The 11782-nt window shown below is 49.1% G+C and overlaps 1 protein-coding gene across 1 annotated transcript in view; it reads right to left on the reverse strand.

Moving 5' to 3' along the window:
- TRIM62 (tripartite motif containing 62) overlaps window positions 1-2137 on the reverse strand; it is a 35111-nt gene extending 32974 nt beyond the window's left edge. Inside the window, exon 1 of the mRNA XM_010348115.3 lies at window positions 1080-2137. Within this exon, the coding sequence (XP_010346417.3) occupies window positions 1080-1487 (408 nt within the window). The 5' untranslated portion in view covers window positions 1488-2137. The remainder of the gene's footprint in view (window positions 1-1079) is intronic.
- Window positions 2138-11782: the final 9645 nt, after the last annotated feature.

Consider the following 11782-nt stretch of genomic DNA (forward strand, 5'->3'; position numbering starts at 1 on the left):
CAAGGGGCTGGGTATAAAAAATATACTGCGTTTCCCATACATATTAATAGAGGGCATTTGGGGAAATACAGTTCTAATGCCTTTTTAAAATTGTTGATTGATTGATTGATTTTGTCAGTGGAGCTTGGAGAAGGCTTCACAGAGAGGACATCTGAGCAGGGCCTTAAGAGTTGAGCAGGAATTTGTCAGTGAAGACAGAAAGTCTTAAGGGAGACCAATTAGAGTTCTAGGTCAACTATGCTTAGGTCACTCTGCACCATTTCACTTAGTCTTCAAAGGTCCCGATGTAGGGGACAGAGCCAAAGAGGTCATCAAAAACCCCTGGAGACTCCTAGAGGTCTAGCCTCTCCCTTCTTGAATCACCTTACATCTGGGCCTTATTCTCCAAATCTTTACTTTTCAAGTCCTGGCCCCACTCAACCTGGTCTCTACTCTGGCTTAAATCTAAACTTGTAGAGTATCTGGACCAGATCTCAGTCAATCCCTCATACAGCTTGGCCTAACCCTTGGCACTCACTCTAACTTATACCCCTCTATTAGGTTTTACCCTCACCTGTCCAGCACATTCTAGCCCCCATACTCCCCTTAGTCCTGATGCACATCTGATCCAGTCTCTGCCCCACAGAACCCCCAGCCTGCCAGAGCTCAGCTACCTGGGTTAGTACAGTCCTATCCTCGTGGCTTCCCTGCCTTTGCCCAGCTCTGATTCAGCTCCGTCCACAACCCTGCTCCAGCCCTGTACCTGGTCCAGCTCTGATCTCACTTGCTCCCGCTGTCCCATCCCCGTACTGGACCTCTCCCTAACCACGGACCAGCCCCTACTCCAGGTCAGTCTCAGATCCCGCGGGGTACGGACTGCCCAAGACCCCGCCCCCGACCCCGCCCCCGACCCCGCCCCACCGCGGCCCCGCCTCTCCCTGCCCAGCGTTACTCCTGATAGGGCCCCGACCCTGTCGGCGGCCCCGCCCCGGGACCATTCTGACTGGGTTGGCCCCGCAGTCCAGCCCTGACCCCACCCCCGTCCCAGCCCCACCTCCAGCCCGGCCCCGCCCCCGCCCCAGGCCGGCGGGGCAGCGCACCTGCAGCTCCTCGAAGGCGTCGTCTATGCCTGTGACCTGGTGCTGCTCGTGCAGCGCGGGCTCGTCACAGAAGAAGCAGAGCAGCGCGCGGTCCGTGAGGCAGAAGAGCTTGACCTTGTCGTGAGCCTGGCAGGGTCGCGCGGCGCGGCGCGCGTTGAGGATGGCGTCCAGCGGGAAGGCGCTGTAGCGCTCCACGATGTTGGCCAGCTTGAGGCTGGGCGCCAGCGCGGGCTCGGCGAACGTGCGCCGGCACTCAGGGCAGTCGCGGGCGCCCTGCGCCTCCTGCCGCACCCAGTGCTCGGTGATGCAGCGGCGGCAGAAGTAGTGCTCGCAGCCCAGGCTCACTGGGTCCTGGTAGATGCTCAGGCAGATGGAGCACAGCAGCTCGTCCTTGAGGCTGCACGCCATGGCGCCGGGGGCGGCAGAGAGGGGGGCCCGAGGGGCGGCGGGGCGGCTGAGAGAGCGCAGCGCTGTCGGGTGCAGCACCGAGGGCTGGGAGCTGGGACGAGGCCCGCACAGGCAGGGGTAGGAGCTACCCGAGAAGGGAGGAGGTGCTGTCCGGGAGGAGGGTAACGCAAGGAAGGGGTGCGCAGCTGAGACTCCCCGGGACGCCAGCCCGGGAGGGCGGTCTCGAGGTAGTGGGCAGCCCAAAGCGATGGGCGCCGGAGGGAGGAGGCCGTGGGCGGCTAAGGGACGGGGATCCTGGCGAGGAGGTTCTAGGGGGCGGGGCAGTCCGAAGGGATACGAGCTGAGAGAAGGGGATCCCGGAGGGTGTTGGAGCCCTCGAGGGGGTTGAAATCGCGGGATGGGGGCGGTGGGGGGAGGGTGAGAAGCTGGGGATGGGGAATCCTGGGGGAGGGGGCAGCCAGGCCGAGCCGCACATTGGCTGTGACCTGCAGAGAAGAGGAGGGGTGCCGGCCCGCTCAGCTGCCGGATCCCGGCCCCAAACCCTGGCCCAGGGCAGCCCCTTACCCCCGCGGGCTTAGCAGCCACCGCTTCGGTCCAGCGCAGCCTCTCAACCCGGAACCAGCCGAATCCGAGCTGCCGGCCGCGGCTGCCTCCCCGCCCCCGTGGGCGGGACCCAAGCAACTCCGCCTCCGCAGCGGGCGGGGGAGGGGCGGGGCCGCCAGCCGGTTGACCCCTCCCACCCCGCCCCCGTCATCCTCCAGCTCCAGGGCAAGCGAAGCCCAGCTGTTCCTTCGGGGTGTGTACTTGGAACTGTATTCAGGTCTGGCTTAGGGTCCCCGCGGCGAGGCGAAGCCAGGAGAGAAGCTAATTTGAGAGCACAACAAGTAAACAAGGAGCATCTTTCTGGATCATCGATTTGAAGATTTAGAAGAAATATTTTGTATTATAACGAACAAGAATATGTTTGGAATACAACTTCTGCGTAAAATATAAAGCTGAAACTCTTGAAATGCCCTGCTCGCTTAGAGCAAGTTCAAGGTTCTCACACTCCTAAGCTCTGGGGTCGCATTTCCTCTTCACTTTCTTAAGGAGTGCTTGGGGAGAAGTTTGGAAAGCCCTGGCTGACGTCTGGCCTCGGGGTAGCTTTATTTATTTGTTTATTTGAGAGGGAGTCTCTCACTGTTGCCCTGGCTGGAGTACAGTGGTGCAATCTCTGCTCACTGCCTCCATTGGCAAACAATTCTGGAGTGCTGTATTTGTGTGTGTGTGTGTGTGTGTGTGTGTGTGTGTGGTGTGTGGCATGGGGGGGTGAAGCAGGAGAGAGGGAGGAAAAGTAACAGGAGACTTTGTGTTGTGTGCCAGATGGAGAGGGGATAAGGGATTTCTAGGCAGAGGAGACAGCCTGTGCGAAAGCATAGAGGCGTGAAAGGGGAGGGTGCAGTGAAGGAAGTGCAAGTAATTCTGTACTGTTGGGGGTGGGGTGGAGAAGGGGCCTGGGTGGGCTGGAGGGCATTGTGGGTCCTGGTAAAGAATTTTTTGAAGGCATCAGACTTTCAGACAAGGAAATGACCTGGTCCGATTGGGTTTCAGGAAGTCTTGGAGATAATCATCATGCCATCTGCAAGGTGAAGAAGACAGGGAGTTTTTCCAATGTGTCTGCGTATGCACAGCACTCAGCACACAGTAAGGGTGTGTAGCTGAATAACCGCAGCAACACCATGGGTTGCAAGAGGAAGGAAAGACTGAGCGTCCCTGAGGTGCTGTTGTCCTCGTGCCTAGAGGAGGCCAGACCCGAACTGGGGCCCAGACAGTGGGTAAGGAGAGAAGGCTAGGGTATTACAAGTGCAGACCCGGTGAAATTTGGTGATGGTTGGATACGGGGGTGAGAGAAATGAGGCATCGAGGGTGGCTACCGGTTTCTGTCTTCTCCAGAAATATCTTCACTGGTGTTAAACTTTATTGAGGTACAGTTTATGAAAAAGCTCTCAGTTTAGTTCTCTGTTGTTAACACGTTCTCCATCACACTCTCATCTGGCCCAGAATCTCCATCATGGCCAGAAAAATGCTTGGTTGCTCATGTAACAGCTGTTGCTCAACTTTTTCTTATGGGCAGAGCCCTGATTTTGTTCAGGTGGCCCCCTTCCCTATGTGACCAAAGGAAGGCTGAGCCCAGCCCATTTCTGGGAATCAGTCTTGTTTGGTCCAAGCCCATTATGGTGGTCTCATTCCTCTTGCCAGTGATTGTTTGGGAAAGTCTCAGTCTGAAAAACTAAAGGGGAAGCCTATGGCAGAGAGGGGAGTTCAGGAAAGGGTCTCTACTTTGCAAAACAGTCTGCCCCCTTTGCTGGGATATGTTTGGGGGCAATGCTTGGAATTGCAGCAGCCATCTTGCTCCCAGTCTGAGGATGCAGCAGATACAGAAGGGAAGAAGAGGGCCAAGAGAGTCCTAGGGAAGAGAAGCTTTTACTCTGATGCAGAGTCTGGACTTTAGGATATGTGAGATGGTTCATCTTATTGCATAACACCAGTTTAATAGTAGTACACTGTCACTTTGCAACCCAGAGAATCCCAACTGATATACTGATGTGCACCCCTAGTGAGGGGGTGGGGAAGGTAAACAGAGAAGTCTAAATTATTGAAGCATTTTGAATGAAATGAGAAAAAAAGGCTTGATGATGGATGAAACAGTGACTTCATTATTCAACGTATATTTAGTGATGCTGACTCTGAGCAGGTCTATGTGAGGGGATGGAATAAACTATGCTCCTTGCTCCCAAGGAGCTGGCAGTCTAGAGGGAAAAAACAATGAGAAATTCTTATCAGGCACAGTAGGGCTTGCTAAGCATTCTCACATATATTACTGGATTTGAGTCTCAAAGTAGCCCTAACTAATTTATATCATTATCTTTATTTTATAGAGGAAGATATCAAGTCTCAGATAAAGGAGGTGTGGTAGAAATTGCTATTGTCCACTAAGATCCATCTTCCTGTTCTATAGTAATAGAGTAGCAGTCAGAGCAGTGGCTGGTCAATTACAGACCATACAGCCCAGCTGTTCTTGCAGCCAAGTGAGACTTGGTGACTAAGCTCTTTCTAATAGAACATAAATAGAAATAGACCTTAAGGCATGAGGTTTTTGCTTTTCCATGCTCCATTTCCTCTTCCCTTGAGTTTGAACACAGATGTGTTGGGTACCCAGCTTCAATAATGCTTCAAAAGGGCTGATGGAGCAAAGATATGGGAGGAACCTGGGTTCCTAAATGGCTGCATGAAGTACAGACACCCAGAGTAAACTTATTTTCTAAGAGGAATTGTTTTTTGGGTTTTTGTTGTAGCAGCCCAGCTTTCGCCATACTATTTTTGTAGCTTTATTTATTTGTTTATTTGAGAGGGAGTCTCTCACTGTTGCCCTGGCTGGAGTACAGTGGTGCAATCTCTGCTCACTGCAACCTTAGCCTCCCAGGTCCAAGTGATTCTTCTGTCTCAGCCTCCTTAGTAGCTGGGACTACCAGTGCATGCTACTATGCTTGGTTCATTTTTGTATTTTTAGTAGAGACAAGGTTTCACCTTGTTGGTCAGGCTGGTCTCAAACTCCTGACCTTGTCATCCACCTGCATTGGCCTCCAAAGTGCTGGGATTGCAGGGATAAGCTGCTGTGCCCAGCCAATTTTGCAGCTGTTTTTAGAAGAGGCTCTGGTACTATTTTACACTACTGTCTAAATCATTTCAGTAGATAGGCTTCTTAATATGTAGCTCTAATCTCCTTCAAAGGATATAGAATATAGTTTTCTCTGGCTGAAGGTCACAGTCTCTCTCTCTCTCTCTCTCTCTCTTTTTTTTTCTTTTGAGATGGAGTCTTGCTCTATTGCCCAGGATGGAGTGAAGTGGCACAATCTTGGCTCACTGCAACCTCCACCTCCTGGGCTCAAGCGATTCTCATGCTTCAGCCTCCTAACTAGCTGGGATTACAGGTACCCACCACCATGCCGGGCTAATTTTTGTATTTTTAGTAGAGACGGAGTTTCACCATGTTGGCCAAGCTGGTCTCGAACTTCTGACCTCAAGTGATCTGCCTGCCTTGGCCTCCCAAAGTGCTGGAATTACAGGCATGAGCCACTGCACCTGGCCCATAGTCTCTGTTACTATACTTTCACTTCACTTTCCAGTGTTCAGTCCTTTTATCCTCTGAGCAGTTCTTCTCTTGACCTTATTCCATCTCCATTAAGATGCAGAACACTAAAACTGTTGATCATCTTTACGTTTGGCAAGTCATTGCTATCTCCACATCTGATGTGGTTGAGTGGTCTGAACTAAGACTTAGAGATCCTGACTGCAGTGTATGCCATCTGCTTCCATTCATACTCCAAAAATTAATGTCAGGATTTTTTTTTTCTGGAAAGCTATCCAAGAGCTATTGTTGAGTGAAAAAAAAGAAAAGAAAGACCCAAACACACATAGACACATAGACACCCACACACTTAAACGCAATCACAGGCATTATTTACATAACAAAAATTCTATAGAATTTATATTCTCATTGTGTTCATCTGTGGGCTGAGATTATGGGGGGACTTTCATATTCGATAGCTCTGTTAATTATACATATTTTACAATCAGAAAAAAAGATACAGTTGATCCTCATTATTTATGGATTTCATATTTGCAAAATCATCTACTAAAATTTACTTGTAACCTTCAAATCAAGACTTGAGGCACATTTGCGTTTATTTGTGGACATACTTATGTGCAGAGGTGAAAATCTTGACTTATTCACACATGTTCACAGCTGAGGTTGAACAAAGGGACATCCTGCCTTCTTGCTTCATAGTGTAAACAAGTATTCTTTTTGTGATTTATTTGGTGCTAATTTTTCTTATTTTTTAGGCTTTTTGTTGGTGGTTTTGCTCTTTAAAATGGCCCAAGCATTGTGCTGAAATGCTGTCTGGTGTTCTCAAGTGCAAGAAGGCTGTGATATGCCTTAAGGAGAAAATACATGTGCTTAATAAACTTCTTTCAGACATGAGTTACAGTACTGTTGGCTGTGAGTTCAGTGCTAATGAATCAACAATATAGATATTAAATAAGGTGTCTTTAAGCAGAAACACACATTAAACAAAGTCGTGGCTGGGCGTGGTGGCTCACACCTGTAATCCCAGCACTTTGGGAGGCCAAGGCAGGCAGATCACTTGAGGTCAGAAGTTTGAGACCAGCCTGGCCAACATCGTGGAACCCCATCTCTACTAAAATACAAAAATTAGCTGGGTGTGGTGGCAGGTGCCTGTAATTCCAGCTACTCAGGAGGCTGAGGCAGGAGAATGACCTGAACTTGGGAGGCAGAGGTTTCAGAAAGCCAAGATCATACCACTGTACTCCAGCCTGGGGGACAGAGCGAAACTCTGTCTCAAAAAGAAAGAAGAAAGAAAAAAGCAGAGACAGAGAGAGAGAGAGAGAGAGAGAGAGAGAGAGAGAGAGAGAGAGAGGAAGAAAGGAAAGAGAAAGAAAGAGAAAGAAAGGAAAGAAAGAAAAGAAAGAAAGAAAACAAAGTTGTGTGTTGATTGGTTGCTGAAAATGTGGCCAGAGATTCACAGGAGCCTGATGCTGTATTTCCTTTTAGGACCACAGAGAGTAATGAGAGTCGGCTGTATTTAAAATTGTTGTGTGTAACAGCATCCACCAATACGAGGTACAACACCCACATCCCTTCCTATCTGGGTTACATTTGCTCGAGCCCACTGGAAGGTGGAGGAGCAGGAGAAGGAACATTGAGCAACTTCTGAGTGCCAGGCACTGTACTAGGTGCCTCATGTGTGTTCTTTGATTTGATCCTCACAATAGGATTCCAGACATGACTTGTTTCTCCCTACTGGCAGATGAGGAAACTGTGGCTCTGAGCGGGGAAGGGACTGACCTAAAGCCAGAGCAAGTGAGTGGCACAGGCTTCTCCTGTGATTCCTCCCCTGGGGCCCAAGCAGCTGGAGACGACTCCACATCATGCAGCCTGGCTGGGCCACAGCTGGGTGGTCAGCTCTACCCAGCAGACTTTATAAATGGGTCAGCTGGGCTGTCTCTCAGTGCCTTTCCCCTATTCCAAACTTTGCCTAGGTCTTCTAACCTCACAGAAACAGCCCTGCTTCCTTTCAGTGGGGAACCTTGCCTCTTGCATCGTGGAGGAAGTGGAGCCCCTCCGTGGGGATGTCTTAACTTCCAGTCCCTCCAACCTATCAATTTATCTATAGAAACAGCTCAAGTCCTCAGTGAAATAAGGCAGCGAGTAGAACAAAAAAAATGGCTGAAATAAATGCATTTCTCACATTATTCATTCTCACCCCCTTCCCTGGTCCTGTAGGATGAAACTCACCTTCTGGTGAAAACTGATTCTTCCCCTAGGGCCCCTCAGATCCCCTCAGGCCTCTTCTGCCACCTGACTCCTTCAATGAGCCCCCTTTTGACTCTGTATTTTTGTCTCCTTCCTTGTCATTGGCTGCTTTTCCTCAGGCTAGAAACAGGCTTAAGTTCCTCTTAAAATGATACTCTAGGCCGGGCCCAGTGGCTCAAGCCTGTAATCCCAGCACTTTGGGAGGCCGAGGCGGGTGGATCACAAGGTCGAGAGATCGAGACCAACCTGGTCAACATGGTGAAACCCCGTCTCTACTAAAAATACAAAAAATTAGCTGGGCGTGGTGGCGCGTGCCTATAATCCCAGCTACTCAGGAGGCCGAGGCAGCAGAATTGCCTGAACCCAGGAGGCGGAGGTTGCGGTGAGCTGAGATCGCGCCATCGCACTCCAGCCTGGGTAACAAGAGCGAAACTCCGTTTTAAAAAAAAAAAAAAAATGATACTCTACAGTTGCCCCACCTTTAGCTACCATCTCATTTCTTGCCTGTCTCTAGCCCGGCACCTCGACACAATTGTCTGCGCGTCCTCCCGCTCCACCACCAGCCCACCTCAGCCTGGCCCTGCTCCCCACCACTCCACTAATCATTTCCTAATTGCCAATTAAAAATACTTTCCGTGACACAGTTGCTGCTGTAGAAAAACAAAAGAGAGGAAAACTAAGAAGAAATCTGAAGTATTCCTGATTCCACCATTCAGAAAGAACTGTTGTTAATACTTGGATTGTATCCTTACAGATCTTTTTCACATATTCTATATGTGTGTGCACACACACACTTGGGTTTAGGGGAAAGGAGAAGGGGAGTCGGGGGGAGGGAGAGAGAAAGAGAAAGATTTTTAAAAATATAGAAATGAGCTCACTCTCTAAATTCGTGCTTCTCGATGCATAGTCCTTGAACCACATATGTCTTAGCATTGGTTCTTCCAAGAGCTGACCTTAAGATAGGGACTAATGGGAAAATAGTTGATTTGGGAAGCACAAGTAACACTAATAGGGAAGTGGAAAGGTGATATAGAGAAGGGAAGGCAGTCCCATAAAGGTGCACTGTTATCACAGAGGGCAACTGACGATTTATCTTGCAGGGAACCTGGGAAATGGTACAAAATCTCAGAATGGTGGATGCCTCGAAAGTATACCATCCAAAAGGTGAGGGAGCTGGGGTACTTACACACCATCTTTGAGTGTTGAGGCTGCTCCCCAGTGGTGTTTAAATCCTTGGCACTTGTGAACTGTGATGTGTACAGTTAGCTCTCTGTAGTTCTGGGAAAATGATTTCTTAGCTACCATACGGATGCTGGCAGTTGGAAGTCTTGGGAACACATTGACAGGTTTGAGGGACAATGGCAGGGCATTGACAGTATCTGTCACAGTTCACCCTTGCACCTGCTCAGATAAACTTGCATTCACATTAAGTTTCATGTTCTGTCACTCCTTCTTTGGGTGGTGGAAAGTCACAATTTGTTACAAGAAGAGAGGGGAAGAAGGAGGAGGAAGAGGTGAAAAAGATAACAGGTAAGAGGAGCGACAAGCTCTAGACGCCACTGCTGTAGTTGGTCCTGAAGTGTAACTGATGTTCAGTTACCACCCCTTCTAGATGTCCCTCACCTGGTCCAGCAGGGATCATTTACCCCTGCCAGTTCAGGAACTCCTTTCTTAGCTTGCTGGTCTGCTGTCATGAGGATCCCAAAATTGCCAGGGGCAGATATAATTTTAGGTTTAGTAAAACCATAATTATGTCCTCTGGTAGAAATGATCTCTCCCTTCCCTCTGGGAACTAGGATCTCTAGTTCAATAGAGCCTAAAACTTTGGCAACAGAAAGCATACATCTTCCAATTGGGTCATTGGGAAGGAAGGTGAGAGGGGCCACTCACTTCTTGGCTTCCAGACCTATGTATTCTGCCTGTCAGGGATGTAGCACCCTTATAATAGCTATTGGCTCAATTATAGAAATACATGTAAGGACAGCTCCTCAACCCTACCTTCAAGCTGATGCCTTAGCTATGCTTTCAAGTGATTATTCCCACATTTTCTCAGGATGTAGCTCTGGTTAATATGGTAAATAGTAGGACCAGTGAATAACATGGTCACGTGCTGACTTCCTCCGTGGTCACGTTATGGGGGAATCCATGATGATATATTGCACACCCTGGGAACTCTGAGAGAGTGCTGCTGGCCAAGACATTGTGGACAGAGAAGGCAAATATGTATCAGTTCTGTGAAGTCATAGAAGAGTCACAGCCCCTCTAGGGTGGTTGGGTCCAGCGTAATCAACTGGTGCCATGTGGCTGGGTGCCTTCCTTGAGGGGTGGTACCATGTCGAGAGCTCAGCCCTGCCTCTTCTTTGACAGATTGGACACTTAGTAGTAGTAATACCTAGGTCAGCCTTGGCCAGAGGAAGCCTGTGCTGTTGGGCCATGTGTGGCTTCCATCCCTGCTACCGTGGCTTCTCAGTTCATGGGTCTGTTGTGCGTGCTCTGGGACAGCAGAGGAGAGAGGTAAGCTCATTTCCACCGGATGAATCATCCTATCTATCTGATTGTTCAGCACCTTCTCTGCAATGGGTACCCTCTGGTAGACAATGCAATGAGACAGAGACCCACATATTTTTGTGTCTTTTCTCAAAGATCAATCCACATGCTTCTTCCTCAGACCTCCTTAACTGCAGTTTTTCAGTCTTGCTCTTCTCAAGTCCCTGAACAATCAGCTGAACTGTTCACTACCGCCTGGGAGTCCTGACCTCAGGCCACCACTCTTTCTGCATCAAGTTGATGACTCAATGCACCACCTAAAGTTCTGCTTCTGGGGAAAATTCCCCTTATGACTGTTCTTCAGGAGCTCTTGAGTGGGGCTGGAGTGCAGCAAGAGTGCATTTATGTTTCCCACTAACCTATTGTGCCAACCTGTCCATAAACCAGGCCCAAGCTTTTTCCTTCTCTGTCATCTGGTCATCAGGAATGTCTCATGAGTTCACAAGTGTGAGCTGAGGGGAGAGGTTCCAATGCAGAGGTCACAACAGGGGATTCTGGGCCTGCTTCTGTAATTTATCTGTGACCTCTGGTCCTGCTCAGGTCTAGTCCTGAATGTTCTGTGTCCAACCTTCAATGGATTACTATTGCACATACCCAACTATGTAGTTTGGTGGATCTGACAGCCTTACAATGGGAAACGCTGGCTGTATAATCAGTTGATCTCCCATATATAATGTGCGTGTGCGTGTGTGTGTGTGTGTGTGTGTGTGTGTGTGTGTGTATACATATAGTTGTTAACGTCTGCATTGGGTGACCCTCGCCACTTTCTTTACAGATTAAGAAACTGATGTGAGGTTTCTACCACCTGCTGAGTTTACTAATCCTGATTAAGTATTCAGGGATGGGGAAGATGATCACAGGAGGGTGTGAAGACCCATTGGACTCACTGTAAAATGGGCTTTGGGAAAGGCTCCATTTATCATCTTGCTTCCGTATCCCCTTACTTTAACAGGAGGACCATGGTGGCAATTTGGATCCCCTGGAATCAGTGTCAGTCTGCACCCTGCATCCCCAAACTATAGAAATATATGGTTTCTTTTTTGTTCTCCTATGTGCAGTGACTGTGGTACTGGGTCTGAGGAATAGCTTAAGCATGAAAAATGGGTGAAGGATAGTGATTTTCCACGGTGATGGCTCACATTAGTCTTCAGATCACATGCTCTTGATCTGTTTTTATTATTTTGGGCAGCAATACCCTTGTCGGTCACCCATTGATCTCGCTCTTAGGAACTCCAGAGTCTATTAGCAATCCCACAGATCTCTGTGGGTAAGAGCCCCTTGGTTGACTTTCTGGCTCTGCTGCCCATTATGGTAATTCCATACACCAGGCATCTGATGGTTAATTGCTGCTACCTGGCCTCTGCTGTTCTGG

The sequence above is a fragment of the Saimiri boliviensis genome, chromosome 11 (assembly GCF_048565385.1).
Source record: "Saimiri boliviensis isolate mSaiBol1 chromosome 11, mSaiBol1.pri, whole genome shotgun sequence".
NCBI lineage: Eukaryota > Metazoa > Chordata > Mammalia > Primates > Cebidae > Saimiri > Saimiri boliviensis.